Below are 19,645 nucleotides of genomic sequence, written 5' to 3'. Positions count from 1 at the left end.
CTACATTTTTCTGCCTGATTGAAGGTTGGTTGCACAGAATCTGTAGTCGCAATGTTTACAAGTTTCGATAATTTATTCAGAAGGATGGCCAACTTGCAGCATGTATATTTGCAACTATAAAACACTGCTGGAATTGCAAAGAATATAAAATAAAAAAGAGGAAATAATACACTATAATATAAAGATATAAATATAATATAAAACAAAATAAAATAAAACGAAAAACAAGGTTTCTTTTTTAACCATCCTCGGGGTTTCTATCATCCACGGGGTTAGAACTTGCAAAATTCCGCGAACTACCCTTTTTACAAATATCTCTTTTTTCTTCACAAAACACAAGATGTGGCGAACTTTAAATAGTGAATGTTAGCACTCTTTTGGTTATTAAAATCAAATCAGTTTTTTTGAATTTTTTTCAGTAATAAGTCTATCAAAAATAAACACCAATAACTTTCTTTTGATTGGTTAAAAGAAGGAAGCAGCGAAAAAGTTTGCAATTACAAAGTAGGAACTGTTCCTACTTTTCGACGAAGCAAATATTTCGAATGCGATCTAGCCTTTCGATTCGCCTCGTGGAAACACGCTATATTTACTACACCGCTGTATATTATGAACTGAACAAATCTTTTTCGCAAATTATAAAGAATCTGCCAAAAACTGAGGACAAATTTTGAAGAAAACTCAATATTTTAGATTTCAGACCGTAAAAATTTCAAAAATAACAGTAACTGATAAACTTTCCGTATACACTTGCTCTTCGAATGTTCCCTAGCAGTATTTGATTGTTCGCTAGCCGTATTCGAATGTTCGATAGCTGTTATTCGTATTTTCGCTAGCAGTTTTCGTATGTTCGATAGCTACTATTTATTTGAATGTTCGATAGTTTGTCGTACATTTATAGGTGTTTATAAATTCACTTTATACATTCGCTAATTGTTAGGTAATCGTATGTCCTCTAGCTGTTTTCGAATGTCCGATAATTGTTATTTGTATATTCGCTAGCTGTTTTCGTATGTTCGCTAGCGGTTTTCGCATGTTCGCTAGCGGTTTTTATATGTTCGCTAGCGGTTTTTGTATGTTCGCTAGCCGTTTCCGTATGTTCGATAGCTACTATTCACATGTGCGCTAGAAAGCTGCTATTCGTATATTTGCTAGATAGCTGTTTATAAATTCGCTTTAAACATTGGCTAATTGTTAGGTTAATGTTTGTTAGCTGTTATTAGAAGGATCGCTTTCGTTTCGTGTAATCGTCTCCTCAACTTGTTCATTTGTTTCGCATTCTTCACTATCTAATCTCTCGATAGCATCACTCTCCTCCACGCTAACAGTTTCCCACGAATCCTCGTGATCCGATGCAACAGACAACTCCGTCATATCGTCTAACGCTTCTTCCGGCAGAGGATCGTCACCGCCTATTCGTGTCGTGTTATAACCACCGCACGTTTGACATTTTAATCCGATGACGTGAAACACAACTTTGCTTTCCTTGTTAAAAAAGAAAGAAAGAATATCATAGGTCTACTTCAAGACCAATGTAAGTGACCTTGCTGATAGAAATTCTTGAAGGACTAAAATCACAATTTTTGCGGAACAAATTTTGAAGACCTAATTTTTGTAAATGGAGGCTGTCGTGACAAAAATTAGAAATCAGTGCTGTAGGCACGTTTTAAAAAACGCAAAAACCCAACATTTCCTCGATTAACGTAAGTCACAGAAGAGAAGTATTTTTTATTTTTTGTTTTGTTTGTTTGTTTGTTTGTTTGTTTTAGGTGAAAATATCAAAAAAAATTATAAAAAAAAAAAAAAACACGAAACTTATTCTAGTCCTTAGTAAACGAAAAGTCTTCCTTTCAATGAGTAACCATGGCAAGTGAGAAATAGAGTCAAATATTTCGAAAGAGAAATTCTGTTAAAATGATTGTGAAAGTTTGAAATAAAATAATTCTTACTTTATGGCAGTCTCGACACAATATCTGAAAAAAATTAAAAAAATACAATATAAACAGAAGGTAAAAAATAAAGAAAAACTTCAACAGTCATATTATTTCTGGAACTTTATAACACACTAATAACGTTAAGTTGGCTTTTGCCTCCAGCGTCTCAGGCACGGACAGTCGTCCGCCGTTTTTTGAGCATCTCAAACGAAAAACTCTCGCAAAAACAATATGTTTTATAAACACGAGTCAATGTATATCAGAGGGTTTTTTTGTAAGTAAGAATAATTAGTTAAGTCAAAACTAACTACAAGCTTAAATTTCTGGATAACTCTCTGTATACTCATAACATAAACATTATAACTTTGAGCTTTTTGCTATTTTTTTATTTTTTTTTGTTCTGCAACGAAATTATGAATATATAACCGAAGCTAACGAGCATTGTAAAGGCCATATATTCGGGTTTTTTTGACAATAAAATACATTTTATTTCATGTTTTTTAAAATCCAACTTCAGTAGCGTTTAAGAGACAATCTTTCAAAACTAAACAATTCTATATGCATCATATTTATACCAAGCACACTCCAGAGCATCAAAACGTTTAGGATGGTTGGATGACCCTTGTCCCCACGTTTCTATGTTGGACCTGACTAAACAGCTGACAAAAAAACTCCAAATCAAAATAGGGTGACCGGTCAGTTTTTCTATTTCAATTACTGCAATTTCGTAACAACACAGAACAATCCTAAAACTGTTTATAGTTCAACCTCTTTCAGGGAACATTTCAATACATTCGATACAGCTAAAAAAACTCACATTGACGTGATATTCTCGATACAATTCTGGCATGGGAGTTTCCGATATAATCCTGTCCAGATGCTCCCAGTGCGATGACATATCAACTAAACTTTTATTACATGTCGGACAACTGGTTTGCCTAAAAATGGATAACACATACTTTGTTTATCTTAAAAGTTTTAACAATTATTTACCACATGGATGGAATGCTTTTTTATAACCATGATATTTATAAGCATCCGTAGGCTTAAATTTGGTCATTTTTAGGCATATGCTAAACATTATGTGAAGCCTAAGAAAATGTTGTGAAGAGTTTTCATGATTTTCTTTTTATTCTTTATGTCTGAATTAACTAGTATGTAGTTAGATTTAAGTTGTAATTACTGATATCCAAAATTCAAATGCAATATTTTTTTTTTAAAATACCGTATTTCCTCCAATAAGCGCCGCCCTCTATTAAGCGCCGCCCTCTAATAAGCGCCGCACCTAAAATTCGAATTTCGAAATAAGCGCCGCCCTCTAATAAGCGCCGCACCCTCAAATGCGGCGCTTATTAGAAAATCAAGAGAAAATGAGATTTCAATGCTTTTATTCGAACTCTATAGTCTTCTTATTGCAATATTCATTTACATTAAGTTCTAAATAGCTAAATTTACATTTCTTCTTATTAAGTTCCTCATAAAGAATGTTTGCAATTTTACTGTTGGTTGAACAGCAAAGAAACTTGGCAGGGACGACCAAGCCAAGCTCTCGTTTCCTTTTTCCCGTTACTTTTGCGATCATCGTGTTGTTTTTATCAGATTTCAAAAATTGTTTCGTTAGTTTGGATAGTTCAATGGGTAAATGTCCGACTAAAAACTCATCATCCTTTTCTCCCAGATCGTCTGAATCTATTTCGACAACTTCTTTATTGACCTCTTTAGATACTGGTTCGATCGCGACCTCAGTTTCTTTGACTGCTTCAGTTTCCTTTGCTGCTTTACTTCCTTTGGTTGATTTTCTTCCTTTGGCTTTGGTTACTTTGTTCGTTTTGTTTGTTTCGCTTGGTTCACTTTTCTCGTTTTCAACCGCTGGTGTAGTACTTGATTCTGATTCTGTCTTTTTATTTTCTTCTGTAGGTTTTTTGTCGGATTCATCTTCACCTTTTACTGTAACCTGTGGCTTTAGTTTGTATACACCTATGGCGTTTTGATCATATTCTTTGGCCTCTTCTCTTTCGTCTGGTTTGCAGTTAAGTTTCTCTCCCAGAGTTGGAGTCCAAACATCTTTGTAGACATGGTGGCCTCGTATGTTTGTTTCAAACTTCACAATAAAGGCAAATGAAAAGTTTCTTGGAATAGTTCTAGCCATGTTTCGCCCTCTCTTGAATGTACAGCGAAGTCATTGCATTGTTTGTTTACCTTTTGAAAAAATGGAATGCGGGAAGCTATTGTAATGCTTGATTTTGGTACGAAAAATGAAGTCGTTCTAGTGTATAATAAACAAAATATTTCTAGCGAGCGAGGTGTGTGTGTGTGCAAAATAACATGGCTCCAACCGAGAATTCACACAAAGGAGAAAAAATCAAATCCTATTCCTTGGATCTGAAGAAGGAAGTCGTGGAATATGCAATCAATTATTCAAATCGCCAAGCAGGAAGGCGATACAATGTTGACGAGAGGAGAGTTCGTGAATGGAGAGCAAAAATGGAAGACATCAAAGCCAGGGTTGCTGATAAAGGTGGACTGAAAAGAAGAAGACTTGATGGTGGGGGAAGAAAGCTCACGAACGACGACTTAGAAGAAGAAGTACTCATCTGGATAATGGATCGTAGATCAGCAATGCTTAGAGTTTCTCGAAAATTAATAATGAAGAAAGCAAAGATTATCCATGACAAAAGCACTGATGACCCTGCTGTAAAAGAGAGCTTTGTAGCCAGTCGTGGATGGTTGGAAAAATTTATGAAAAGAAACGGACTTTCTTTAAGGAGAAGAACAACTACCGCTCAAAAGAATCCTAGTTGTATGGTCGACAAACTTGTCATGTATGTTTTACAGTGCCGACGATTACAAAGAAAATTTAAATACTCCGCTGGTTCAATCATTGCGATGGATGAAACTGCAATTTGGTCTGACATGCTCTCAGGGACAACTGTAGAAAGCAAAGGAAAGAAAGACATTCCTTTAAAGACCACTGGCCATGAGAAAGTCAGAGTTTCTGTGTGCCTTACAGCAAAGGCTGATGGAACACGGCTCAAACCATTCATCGTTTTTGGGGGTGCAAAGCGGGAATGTAATGCTCTAAACGAAGAATACAAATCTAAATGTATTATCGCTTCATCTTCAAATGCTTGGATGAATGAGGAATTGACATTAGAATACATTAAAACAGTTATTGGTAAATTTTCTTTTCAAAAGCGATTGTTAGCTTGGGATTCCTTTGAATGCCACATGATGCAAACAATCAAGCAACGTTTGAAAAGTTTCAATGTTGATTCAGTTATCGTCCCCGGTGGTTGTACTCCGTATATTCAAGCCCCCGATGTTTCGTGGAATAAGCCATTCAAAGCTCATGTTACCGAAGCTTACGATACATGGCTTAGTGAAGGGATCCACGAATATACAAAAGCAGGTAATATGAAGCCACCTCCGCGAAGGAAAGTAATCGAGTGGATCTTAGAAGGTTGGAAAAAGCTGTCAAGTGAGCTCATCGTGAAATCTTTTAAAACATGCGGTTTAAGCCTTCCAGTCGATGGTAGTGAAGATGACAAGATCCACTGTTTTAAAAAGGAGGGAGCTTGTCCTGATGGGGCATCACGGCTAAGAGAATCCCTGAATATCTTGCAAGAGGAAGAGAGTCAAATAAATCCTTTTGAGAACATAACAGATTCGGATGTTGAGGATGCATGCGGGCCGTTTCATTTGATTGACTCTGATCAAGAAAGCGACGAAGAAATTGATGTTTGAAATTATCTTTGTTATATTTGATAGAAAGAGAACAGGAAAAGACACGATAATTCACCCGTTATTTCTTTCTCGTACGTTACTTACCCCTCTATAGAACCCCAAATCTATCAAAAAAACTTTTACTAAGGATAGCATTCAACCAACGGATTGAATTTGAAGAATAGGCAAAAACTTCAGAAACTTGAAATCTGAAATTTCGAAATAAGCGCCGCCCTCTATTAAGCGCCGCCCTCTAATAAGCGCCGCACCTAAAATCACAAAAATTAAATAAGCGCCGCGGCGCTTATTAGAGGAAATACGGTAAGCATATTTTGAGCCTAATCATGTGTTTTCCTGAAGTTCATCGCTTATAAAAAAACATGTTAACGTTTCTGATGAACAAAATGTTCACAATCGAAATTCTTCATATACTCGTATACATTTACGTCATGTTACTTACCCATGTTGTAGCATACCTTCGAAGCATTTCCTGCAAAGAAAGAAAACTTTAAAATGTGAGACAGCCGAGGAAAAATAACCAGAAAGACGTTTTGTAAATTTAATAGGGACAAATAAGTAAATTAGTAATGTTTTTGTTTCTACGACATTATGAACGTAACTCACGTAAATATATGCAAAAAGAATATATAAAATATAAACAAATATTGCTCTCACCGATGGATAAGATGGCCGCAACTGGGAACATGACATGACATTCGAGAAGTATGCAAATCCTGAAAAAAGGATTAAAAAAATACGGCATTCGTAGGGTATTATTCCATAGTACGGTATTTCATGTTATCTACAGATGTTAAAATGATTTAACTTCTTGCAAGATGTAGCAAAACAGTCAAGAATATATAAAAATCAAACATGAAGCTACGTACCTCTAAACACACAGCACAGTTTTTTCGAGATACATTCTCTAAACACTGAATATAACAGAAACGAGGAAAAATATTAACAATGTATCAAAAGCGATACATAAATCAAAGTTATCCAAACAATGGGCAAATAAATTGAAATATCTGAGCATGAAATACTTGTTAAGATAGGAGTTTAGTACATCACATAAAATTAAAATAAATCAGCTTTAACTCCCACGTGTACCTTGTGAGTATCTTTAATACTTTTTGGTAGACACAAACCACATTTTGTACAGTGGAAAAAATTATCCCTGCCACCAACTCTGAAATTCAAAATATGATAAGAACATATTAATAAATAAATACAAACAGTCAAGCAGACAAATAGATAGACAGACAAACAAGCAGACTGACAGACAAAAAACATACAGATAGACAAGCAGACAGGCAGACCAGTAGAGAGAGACAGACTACTACATACCTACACATCCCACACTCATCACAATGGTACTGTTTTTTATCAACATCATCAAACAACCTGCAGATCAAACACGAGTATTTTCCAAATAATATTCCACAATCAATGCAATGTTGGTTGACCTATACACCAAAACGAAAATCATAAGATCAACAACAACATAAATAAATAACCAAGACACAGCAAAATATATTTTTGAAAACTTCAAAACAATAAAAAATACAGCAGGCAGAAGTTTAAAATTAGCTTTCATGGATCAGACAAACTCTTGTTAACACTATTTTTGAGCAAAAAATACACTACAATGTTATTCAGAGACAAGCATATTGAACAACTATGCAAGAATGTACCTGTTGTTGTTTTCTGCACTGCATGCAAACAATGTTCTTAACTTTCCTTCTATCTAATACATGACCCTCAGCTTCGTCATGACATACTCGACATTTGTATTCTTTATTGCAACAGGGGGTCTAAAACATTATATAAAAATATGCCGTCAAAGGACATTATGCTAAAAAAACAGTTATCATTCAAACATAAAGTATAAAGGATTTTGAGTGATGATTTAATATCAAACTTCTAAAATTATATTCTGTTTTTTTCTTCCTAAACATGACATTGCCATGGGCATCAATCATGAAAATATGATTAGCCCTTAAAATTAGAATTTTTTTATGTCGGCAATAAAACTGCCGACGTGAGATACATTTCAACTGATTTGCGTCGGCATTGCGTCAGCATTTTTTTTTTGGTAATAAAATTTTCAGCTGGCAAAAACTTTCGTCATTCATCTTGTATCGGGGCTAGACCTCACATAAATTCGATGTATTGATCTCCGAAGACGATGATTAACAGATTAACTTGACCAGGTACATTTCAATTAAATGGATAAAAATGACCATTGTTGACCTGTAGTAAAGTAACATATAACATACCAGCAATGCACATTTCCTTTGGTAGTGTTCACATCTATTATCCATGACAGTGTGATTTACTTATTTATTTATTTGTGTTTTGGAATCATAATAATCTAAATAGTATAAGAACAATAAAAGAGGTTAAACATATTTTTTAAACTTATGTGAATTTTCCAGTATTTTATCTCAGATTTTCATGGAGTTTAAAAACATATTTATCTTTGAATGATCAATATAATATACATCATTTATTTCAAACAATAAATTTAATAGTATTAATCCTTCCGGGTCTCTTTTTCTGTTTTTTGTCATCAAATCTTGATGGTGAGTGTCAAAATCATGTTCAAAACACTATTTTTCAGACAATTGTGAAATCACAAAACACTAAATATATACTAGTCTTCTTTCAAAAAAAATATTTTATTTGCATATTGGAAAATAATTTTCACAAAAAAAAATGTTTCAAATTTGTTCCAATTAGTTTTAAAAAGTCTTAAATCGCTTCGTTGAATTAAAAATCATTTCGTAATCGTTTCCAAATCGCTTTTAGTGCAACACATGTATATTACACAATTTTTGAAGAAATTAATTATTATTTGATAATTGATATATTCAATATCTTTATTCTTTATCACAAAACTAACAAAACCACATCATATAGGAAGCAAAAACATCACAGTAATTTGGTTGAAAAAATTATCAAAACAGGATCCTGGGAAGTTAAATCATCAACATAGCTCATTTTAACACCATCAAAATATGATCGTACAAAGCAAAAACATCAGAGGGAATCATACAAAGTCTAAGTCAAACAAACAATTGGTTTCAAAACTATCAATACGTCTAACTTGTTTAAAATCAAACGTTGTATTGAAAAAATATTTAAATTTATTGATATCCCACCTCCCACCATAACCCCCCCCCCCTGCCTTATATTTAACCACTGCTAGTTTTATGAATAATTTTTGTTTTTTTAGAGGAAATTCCAGAGGAGGTAGAATGTCAGCATTTACTCAACACAACAAACGCATATGCCCAAATGACAGCAAATGGGTACTTATCACAAGCCTTCCCTGTTGAAGATGTAATACCATTTTTATGTTTTTTTTTATGATAAAAACAGGGTATTCATTTACAACTTTAACAAAACAGACAATGGCAGACTTCTTGAAGATTTCGGCATATGTGCATCAAATAGGTTAGGTACTAAATTGGCACATGTGGTATTGATAGCACATCTTACTTGACTTATATGTCTGTGGGTAGGTGTGTGGGCATGCTATTGTACACTTTTCTTTAAAAAGCCTGCTGTAGATGCTTCGATTTTTACAAATTTTGTATTAATTCTTAATATTGCAGTTTTGTCAACCCAAATGTTTTATTTTAGGATAATTTAGGTACCCACAAATATACCAGGTTTGCCTCCACCACCGGTGATAACATGCACCACAGATCCGATGGAGTTGGAAGAAATTAAAAGGACAATATTTGTAGAAAACATTCACGACTCGGTATGTCTGCAATGTTGCTTTAAAGTTTCATATATGTTTGCTGATCCATGCGGTACTTTTGATTGGCTTTTCAACCAAATATTTTTAGCGCTTTTCCTAACTTTGATTCATTATCAACTATTTGGTTCTTGCTGGAAATTCCTTATTTGTGGTATAAAGCAAATGTTATTTTTGTTCACTTGTTGATCTCTTTTTCTAGATTACCTCTGAACAGTTAATGGCATTCTTTTCTGGAGTTGGTGAAGTGAAATATATGCGACTTTGTAAATCTGAAGAACAAAAGTAAGTTGATTCGAAGTTAAATTTTTCATTAAACTCGCACATAAAAACTCATCATTGTAGAGTACAGTTCTATTGCTGTAGATAGGACAAAAGTCACAAAACATTTAAATATAGTAATAGCTGAGAATATATACAAGCATGAAATGAAAGTAGAACACATATATAATATAAGCAACAACAAAGCCAAGGTAATAACACATCTCTATATAATATTAATAAGCGTGAACAAAATATATAAATACATAGCATAGCTCACAACGTAAAATATGTGAAAACATAGAGGTATATATAATAGCAGCAGGGCGGGAGGAGGAAGAAAAACTGCTAGAACTGAAAAGGAAAACCATGAGGCAACTGCAGCTTAAATACTAGCAAGACTGCTGACCAAAATATATGCTGCTGATCAGAAAAGGCACATAGGTAAATGGTGAACTAACTATGGGCAATACAAACCAGAGTACTGTAGGAAGAAGATCTATATATGTGTGCATTTAAAATATATATTTATGAGTCACTTAAACTCACACATAAAAACTCATCATTGTAGAGTACAGTTCTATTGCTGTAGATAGGACAAAAGTTACAAAACATTTATATATAGTAATAGCTGAAAATATATACAAGAATGAAATGAAAGTAGAACACATATATAATATATAAGCAACAACAAAGCCAAGGTAATAACAGATCTCTATATAATATTAATAAGCGTGAACAAAATATATATATACATAGCATAGCTCACAACGTAAAATATGTGAAAACATAGAGTCCAAATCCAAAGTAGTAGTAGAAAATAAAATAAAATAAAATATGTCATGCAAGGTGTGATGCCATAAGTCGTTGGGCAGAAAACCGCTGAGCAAGGGGCATGTGAAGGTAAAGAACATACTATCAGATTTCCAGTCCCCCAATAAGGATATGACATCCAGGGGAACACCTGCCTCTAAAGCAAAGGTGCCCCCCCCCCCACGGCGAAACGAGTGGGTACCATATTGGGAGGTAGAACACCCTAACTCTGTCAACACTTTTTTCAAAACGGACATGAAAGTCCGATATGTCAATATAGTGTTGGGTAGCATCGAGGATTTGCGCCAACAAAAGGCTTGAGCATCAGGCAGAACACCTGGAGAGAAAAAGCATGCAAAATAGCCCGAACTGGACAAAGAGGAGAAGAAGGAATAGCCACCAGTGGAACAGTAATTGTGCGCTGTCCCAGTTGGATGGTCTTACTCCATCTAACTAGAACGAGAATATGGTCATCATGAAAAGTAAGATCAGACCAAACTACAGTACAGTCCAGATGTAAGCGTACGCGTACGCTCAAGTTTCACACCTTTTTCTCGGAGGCGGTAGTTGTTTGTCTTTTGTTCTTATTAATCATCTTGCGAGTCTTGTAAGTCATTAACTTGCGCGTAATAAACAAAAGATTATTGAAGAAAAAATAGCTTATTATAACTGCGCGTAACTATTGTTAAATAGTGTTAACATAACTATTCCCAATAGCATAATTGCAAATGTTATCAACTCTAACAATGTGACACGAAGAGCTATTGTTTAATATTTTTATTAAACAAAGGTTTTGCGTGGAAACTAAATAGACTAGCGAGAAGGCATTGTTGGTTGCGCGGGTTAAATAAAGCCTTTACGCGATAGAAATTATTTTATTTTAACAAAGATTGAAAATTTTTTTAGATTGCATTTTAAAACTTTAAAAACGAAAAACGGCGATAGAAATGTTTTTTTAGATCGCATTTTAAAAGTTTTAAAACGAAAAACTGCGATAGAAATGTAATTTTAGATCGCATTATAAAAGTTTTAAAACGAAAAACGGCGATAGAAATGTTTTTTTAGATCGCATTTTAAAAGTTTTAAAACGAAAAACGGCGATAGAAATGTTTTTTTAGATCGCATTTTAAAAGTTTAAAAACGAAAAGCGGCGATAGAAATGTTTTTTAGAATGCATTTTAAAAGTTTAAAAACGAAAAACGGCGATAGAAATGTTTTTTTAAATCGCATTTTAAAAGTTTTAAAACGGAAAACTGCAATAGAAATGTTTTTTTAGATCGCATTTTGAAAGTAAGAGCTTGTGATTTTAAATATATCAGATTAAAATCGCGTTACTATAATTAGTTTTGTTGTTAAAAAAAATTAAAATTCAATGGCCGTCGCGTTTAATTTATTCTCCCGCAGAGTATTGTTTTTAAACAATGTTTCTCGCTATGCTTTTGTTTTTAACACGAAGCAATTATTTTCGCGCAATTTGAAAGGAACTCGCTATCCTATTGTTTTTTTTAATGAAAGCAATTATTTTTGCAAGTTGAGCGTACGCGTACGCTTACATCTGGACTGTACTGTAGTTGTTTAAGCGGATTAAATATCGTAGAAGATGCCGGCAATAAATGTGACTTACGGAACAGACCAAAAAATGAAACTAAACAAACAGCCCAAAATGAAGCATGAAAGCTACAATTTAGGTTAAGGCGAGAACGAATACCAAAAAGAAGAGCAGTGGTAATAGGAAGACGTGGCTTGGCCGGAACACCAAGCATACGCTTCATACCTTTTAAAACTGTGGATAGTGTCCAATTGTTGGTTAGAGGATTAGCATATCCCATCTCAAGATGTAGAAGGCCAACAAAATTTAGATACATACAAACTGATTGTGGTAGTAAAAACCTAGCCAGATGGGCAATATATAGGCATAAAAAATCTGTGGAGGCAGGCACAAGTGGCGAAGACATCTGGCTACAAAAACATTCATAAGCCTTGCAATGCGTGCGATAGCTCTTTTTTGCATTCTCAGCATAGGTGGCCTGCCGAAAAAGGACAACGTCGTGCACCAACTCCGAAACAAAGGGGGGCAACTCTAGAGGAAGGAGAATACAAAAATTAGCTACCACAGATGGTATACTTACCAATGAGAAAATAATAAGAATAGGCAGACATATGATTGATGGCAACCATATCACAGACTGAAGTCAGTGAGTTGAGCTGCAAAAAGTGCAAAAATGATAATAAGTGTTGTCTTGAATGAAGACGTGATATGTCATAGTTTGATGGATGAACAGGTACTGACCGATATGCATGGCGTAAATCAACCTTGGCCATAAAATATCCCTGTTTGATCATAGCACAGGCAATATCAATGTACATATTGACACCCTTTCCAACTGGCATGGAACAGTCATGTATAATGCGTAACTCGTCAGTCAGGTTTGGGGACAGCCCCAAGAGCACTGACAATGGTAGGTTTACATTGAGTAAGAACATAGTTACCAGTTTTAAGTTTATCCAGCAGAGTAGCTTCTACTTTCATATGAGCTGTAGGACTGGTAACAGAAAAGTAGTTATTCATTTCGGCAGGCAATAAATCAGAGTCCTTAGGAAGAAGCTGAAAACCACAGTGAATTCCATTAAGGAGGAAGTCACGATCTGGGTCTTCAGCCAGTTCATTGGTCCATAAGTCAACATTAAGAGGAGTGCGAAATTCTGAGGGTAGTCAATTGTCAGAATTGTGGTTTTGTCCAGAATGAGGTTTGCCACAAGCCTGATTACCAATTTTGCGGTTGCAGACGTGGGTGAATTTACATTCTGTTTTTTGGCAACCTTTTTGGCAGTTAAAATTACGACATATTTCCACACCGGAAGAAGTATGTGTAGGAAACCCTGAAGACGATCCTGAGGCAGGTGAACCTGAATTTCCCTTACTTAAGGTACTGGAAGGGTTACAGACAGGAGGGGAGGCCCAACGATGTATAAGCATCACTTCATGCAAATGGCTATTGTCAAAGCTCCATGGATAGCCATAAGTGTGCTGAAGAATTCGATATTCATCGTCATACTTTAGCACAGACTCCCAGGTGTACTTTCTAGCCAACTCTAAGATCTTAATGGAATAAGACAAATAGTCACGTAAATCGGACGAGGTTGGCAATCTGGCAGAAGACAATAATTCATAAAAAATTCTCAAATTAGCTAGCTATGTTATATTGTTCCATGGAAAGAGATTCCAGTCTTGGCTTCTTATTTCCAATGGCCAACATTAGCGTAGTTTGCGAACCAGGATCAGTAGAAATAACTTTCTCCTGCTCCACAGGACGAAGCCGAGACACAAAATCGACTATACGAAGTGGCTTACCATTTTATTTCCAAGTCTTCTGCGCAAGCAGAGTATGAGAGCAAAGCTCGATAACCCAAAACCCAAACAAGGAAACCTTATTGTAATAGAACCATCCATTTTATTAAATTTGGCTAAAGATGCTCTTTGTCTAATCGGTAATGCCAGTCGAAGAGTCGGATTAATCGATGCAATGCCTTACCTAAAAGGATTGGCAAAGGATGTGTCTGAAGAAGACTTGTTGCTGTTTGGAGATGATTTGGACAAAAGAATCCAATCATTGCAAGATGAGGAGAAAACTAGTAAAGTGCTCTCACGACCATCTACACCATATTCAAAAAATAATTTTAAAAAGTACAAACAGCCATCCTCCAGTTATTCCTCCTCTGCAAAGTATAACCAGTCAAAAAACGAGAAGACCTTTTCAAAAGATCGAAACCACTCCCTGAGAAGGTACACTCAAACCCTGAAGTACAAAGGGTACAAAGGGAGAACACAATGGTAGGTAAAGACCTTGTTGTTGCTGACCTTGAGTTAGCAGTTAGGCGTTATCAAGCTTGTAATACTCACAAATTTTTGGAAGTTTGGAGGACTATCACTTCAAACCAGTATATTCTAGACATAATTGAGCATAGAGTTAAAATTGAATTTATTATTGTCCCAGTGTCATCTTACCACCCAGTGAAGTTTTCACAAAAAGATTGTATAACTATAAGTAAGGAAATTCAACAACTTTTACAAAAGAAGGCAATCCAGCAGGTACAGTACAGTCCAGATGTAAGCGTACGCGTACGCTCAACTTGCAAAAATAATTGCTTTCATTAAAAAAAACAATAGGATAGCGAGTTCCTTTCAAATTGCGCGAAAATAATTGCTTCGTGTTAAAAACAAAAGCATAGCGAGAAACATTGTTTAAAAACAATACTCTGCGCGAGAATAAATTAAACGCGACGGCCATTGAATTTTAATTTTTTTTAACAACGAAACTAATTATAGTAACGAGATTTTAATCTGATATATTTAAAATCACAAGCTCTTACTTTCAAAATGCGATCTAAAAAAACATTTCTATTGCAGTTTTCCGTTTTAAAACTTAAAATGCGATTTAAAAAAACATTTCTATCGCCGTTTTTCGTTTTTAAACTTTTAAAATGCATTCTAAAAAACATTTCTATCACCGTTTTTCGTTTTTAAACTTTTAAAATGCGATCTAAAAAAACATTTCTATCGCCGTTTTTCGTTTTAAAACTTTTAAAATGCGATCTAAAAAAACATTTCCATCGCCGTTTTTCGTTTTAAAACTTTTATAATGCGATCTAAAATTACATTTCTATCGCCGTTTTTCGTTTTAAAACTTTTAAAATGCGATCTAAAAAAACATTTCTATCGCCGTTTTTCGTTTTAAAACTTTTAAAATGCGATCTAAAAAAACATTTCTATCGCCGTTTTTCGTTTTTAAAGTTTTAAAATGCAATCTAAAAAAATTTTCAATCTTTGTTAAAATAAAATAATTTCTATCGCGTAAAGGCTTTATTTAACCCGCGCAACCAACAATGCCTTCTCGCTAGTCTATTTAGTTTCCACGCAAAACCTTTGTTTAATAAAAATATTAAACAATAGCTCTTCGTGTCACATTGATAGAGTTGATAACATTTGCAATTATGCTATTGGGAATAGTTATGTTAACACTATTTAACAATAGTTACGCGCAGTTATAATAAGCTATTTTTTCTTCAATAATCTTTTGTTTATTACGCGCAAGTTAATGACTTACAAGACTCGCAAGATGATTAATAAGAACAAAAGACAAACAACTACCGCCTCCGAGAAAAAGGTGTGAAACTTGAGCGTACGCGTACGCTTACATCTGGACTGTACTGTACAAGCAACAAATAACTGTTTTCTTTCAGGTATATTTATTGTCCCTAAAAAAAGATGGTAGCTCAAGAATGATTATCAACCTTAAACAGTTAAATAGATCTGTCAGATATCGCCATTTTAAAATGGAAACACTGCAAGATGTTTTATGTCTTATCAAACCAGGTGTTTGGATGGGAAGTATTGACTTAAAGGACGCATACCACAGCATCCCTTTTCATATTGACTTCCAAAAGTTCTTAGCTTTTTCTTGGGATGGACAGTTTTACCAATTTCTAGCTTTACCTTTTGGATTTGGTCCAGCTGTTAGGATCTTCACCAAAGTTCTTAAAGCACCCTTTAAAGTACTAAGAGGGGCAGGTCATGTATCTGTTGTATATATAGATGATTCTTATTTGCAAGGTGATACTTATGAATCATGCCAAAGAAACATTACGGCAACTGTCTCACTTTTGAGCAGCTTAGGATTTACTGTACATCCAAACAAGTCAATTTTTGTGCCTACCCAATGTATGGTCTTTTTAGGGTTTGTGTTAAACTCTGCTCAGATGACAATAGCCTTAAGCGAGGAAAGGGTCATAAAATTAAAGTGGCTATGTAAGGACTTGCTGTACATGCATCACCCCACAGTTAGGTTTGTTTCCAGGGTTATTGGAACATTAGTTTCTGCCTTTGATGCCGTGAAGTATGGCAAGTTACATTACAGGTCCTTGGAGACAGATAAGAATCTAGCACTCAAACTATAGGCCATGGAAATTTTGATTCAAAGGTTTTTATTTCAGAGTTTTCTATTAAGGATTTACAGTGGTGGCTCACAATGGCTCAGTTTACCAGACCTATACAATTGCCTAAAATTGATCCTATTTTATCCTCTGATGCTAGTCTTCAAGGATGGGGTGGCACTGACGGAAACTCTCAAATAGGGGGGCGTTGGTCTGAAGGAGAATTACCTGAGCATATCAATACTTTAGAGTTGTTAGCTGCATTTTTTACACTCAAAGCCTTCTTGAAAATAAGACATTATAGACATGTTCAGTTAAGATTGGATAACACCACAGCTGTGGCCTACATAACAAAGATGGGGGGCCTTCACTCCATTGCTTGTAATAAATTGGCTGTTGAAATATGGGAATTTGCTAGAACATGTGATGTTTGGTTATCAGCTTGTCATATACCTGGTGTATTAAATACTATAGCTGATTATAAGTCAAGACAATTTCAGGATAACATTGAATGGTCCTTGAATGTAAAACAATTTAACATAATTTCCGACATTTTTTGGAAATTTGATATTGACCTTTTTGCATCCAGACTCAATGCAAAATGTGAGGATTATTTTTCTTTAAGACCTGATCCAGATGCTAAAGCTGTAAATGCCTTCGCTCAGACCTGGTCGAATTTAAACTTTTATGCCTTCCCACCATTTAATTTGATTGGAAAAGTTCTTGCAAAGATAAATATAGATCAAGCCACAGGCATTCTTGTAGTTCCTTTCTGGTCTTCGCAGCCTTGGTTTTCTCAAGCAATTAATATGTTATACAGGACACCTGTGTTATTTCCTCCTTCATCTAGATTATTGTTTCTACCGGGAACAAAAAGACAACATCCTCTACACCAAACCTTGTCGCTGCTCATGCTGCCTGTCTCCGGGAATCGTTACAAGGTAAAGAGCTTCCATCAGACACTGTCGATATCATTGCAGCATCATGGAGAGAAGGTACCCAGAAACAATACTCGGGTCCAATCAGACGATGGATACAATATTGCACTGGGAGGTCGATTGATCCCTATCATCCAAATGTGAAAGATGTGTTAATACACCTTACTGAATTATTCAAAGGTGGGTCTGGATATAGTGTTTTATGTACAACTAGAAGTGCTATTGCTTCAGTTGTTTCAATCAGTGGTTACAGTTCTCTTTCAGAGCATCCATTGATAAGCCGTTTTATAAAAGGAGTTTTTAATATAAGACCAAGTACCCCCAAATATCTTTAATATGTGATACAAATGTTCTTTTGACTTATTTAAAGTCTCTTAGTCCTAACAAAGATTTATCCTTTAAGGATATTAACATCAAGCTGGCTTGTCTCCTTACTATTTTAGCAGGTCAAAGAGTTCACAGTGTCCATAATATATCTGTTCCGTATATAGATTTGACAGACGATGTGATGCTATGTCACTTACCTGGCTTGCTTAAAACAACACGGCCTAAAAAGACTGATAGGACCTTGATGTACAGGGCATTCCCTTCTGACCCAGATTTATGCCCACTCCAATGTACCAAAGCCTACCTGTCAAAAAGAGAACAGTTGATATCTAAGGAAATTGCTCCGCTTTTTGTAACTTTTGGGAAACCTCATCATGCTGCCTCTAAGAAGGATACACTATCAAGATGGATAAAATCAGCTATGACCTCAGCCGGTATTGATACCAGTGTTTTTTCCCCAGGCAGCTGTCGTTCAGCCTCTGGGAGTAAAGCAAAAATTACCGGGGTACCTCTAGATGTCATTTTAAAGTATGGTACTACTTGGAGTAGGGATTCTACCTTTTATCGTTATTATTGTAGAGATGTTATTGGTAGTGTGACAAGTCTTCATGATCTTGGTGCCTCGCTCTTGGACTCAGTTATGGAAGCGAAAAGTCATGAATCTTAGTTTGCGTTCTTTTTAACATTTACATACTGATTGTAACATTATATTGTTAAAAGAAGTTTGCTCAGTTATTCAAATTTTCTTTATCTTATCCTTCTCACCCTTTGTTTTGTTTTCACCACACTCGCTGGCCGCGTTTATGCTTTGAAGTCTCATACTCTGCTTGCGCAGAAGATTGGGAAATAAAATTGAAGGATTAATCACGTATGATGATTGATCCAGATTTTATTTTCCAAATCTTCTGCGTAAGCATGAGCCCTGCCCTCCCTGCCCTATGTCTTTTTGGCTTTAGCAGGTACACTCGGCCAGCGAGTCACGTTCTGTCTTCAAAGTAGGATTTTGGGTTATCGAGCTTCGCTCTCACCCTCATGCTTACGCAGAAGATTTGGAAAATAAAATCTGGATCAATCATCATACGTAAGTACTCGATTAATCCTTCAATTTCCAGTGTTGGAAGAAAGTGCAGGGCGCAGAAACAATTCTGAACTACGGTCTTCTTGCTGGCGAAAAACATCCGATAGGGAGCGTGTTTGTTGTTGTGACAAGACAGTGCGATTGGTCAACAAATTGGCGGACTGTTGCGGAGCAAGCAGGGAAGCAAAACAAGATGGCGGTTGTACGTCAAGAGGTGAAGGGCGGAGATTGTCTTGGACACGATTGGTTGGATTTACAGGTTGCTGCAACGGGGAAGTGCTTAAAATTTGTGCTGGGCAGGCATTTCTGGAAGAAGCTGAGCGAAGCCTAGCTAATTCTGATTGTCAAACAGCAATCTGATTAAGAAGGTGTTGCTCTTCTGTTTGTAAACTTTCCCTTAGGGATAGCTCTTCCTGATAGATAGATATTTTATTTATCAATAGCAGTTATATATATACAATTAAAATTAAAAGAAAATAAATATAAAGAAAAAGAAAATAAATATCATAATTAGTCAGGGTAACAAAATTAAAATATATAATGCTATTGAAGGGAGACCATACCTAATAGCATAAAGCTAAGGCAAAGGGTATGGCCACCCTTGGACAATTACAGTAAACGATACGAGACGCACAAAACAACACACACATAAAAGTGGGTCAAATGATAAACAACCATGCGGGAAACAAATGGCCAAGTCTGACAATTCAGGAAGGATTAGTAAGAGGAAACAAAGTACTTTTTCAGATCACTTCTAAGATTAAAATAATCAAGGGAGACAAATTTTCTAGTCATTAAAGACTGCAATTTATTCCAGGAATTAATGGCATTAAATCTAAGACAGCCGGCTGATTTCGAAGAGCAGCTAGCT

At 35.4% G+C, this 19,645-nt stretch overlaps 2 protein-coding genes across 2 annotated transcripts in view; one reads left to right on the top strand and one right to left on the bottom strand.

Annotated features, from left to right (window-relative positions):
• The window catches only part of LOC130629716 (splicing regulatory glutamine/lysine-rich protein 1-like), a 46,964-nt gene that overhangs the window by 13,319 nt on the left and 14,000 nt on the right, over positions 1-19,645 (top strand). The window contains exons 2-4 of the mRNA XM_057443042.1: positions 8,896-9,002; positions 9,316-9,429; positions 9,629-9,711. Coding sequence (XP_057299025.1) covers positions 8,896-9,002; positions 9,316-9,429; positions 9,629-9,711 — 304 coding nt within the window. The remainder of the gene's footprint in view (positions 1-8,895; positions 9,003-9,315; positions 9,430-9,628; positions 9,712-19,645) is intronic.
• LOC130629718 (RING finger and CHY zinc finger domain-containing protein 1-like) lies at positions 134-18,682 on the bottom strand. Its single transcript, XM_057443044.1, has 11 exons — positions 18,565-18,682; positions 7,937-8,031; positions 7,352-7,471; positions 7,005-7,123; positions 6,768-6,846; positions 6,545-6,589; positions 6,333-6,391; positions 6,118-6,147; positions 2,752-2,872; positions 1,950-1,973; positions 134-1,485 (listed from the first exon to the last, which is right to left on the bottom strand). Exons 2-11 carry the CDS (start codon positions 7,979-7,981, stop codon positions 1,210-1,212), a joined length of 918 nt encoding a protein of 305 aa, XP_057299027.1. The 5' UTR covers positions 7,982-8,031; positions 18,565-18,682; the 3' UTR covers positions 134-1,209.

Source organism: Hydractinia symbiolongicarpus, chromosome 2, assembly GCF_029227915.1.
Source record: "Hydractinia symbiolongicarpus strain clone_291-10 chromosome 2, HSymV2.1, whole genome shotgun sequence".
In the NCBI taxonomy this organism is placed as follows: domain Eukaryota; kingdom Metazoa; phylum Cnidaria; class Hydrozoa; order Anthoathecata; family Hydractiniidae; genus Hydractinia; species Hydractinia symbiolongicarpus.
This window is presented reverse-complemented; position numbering and strand designations above follow the sequence as displayed.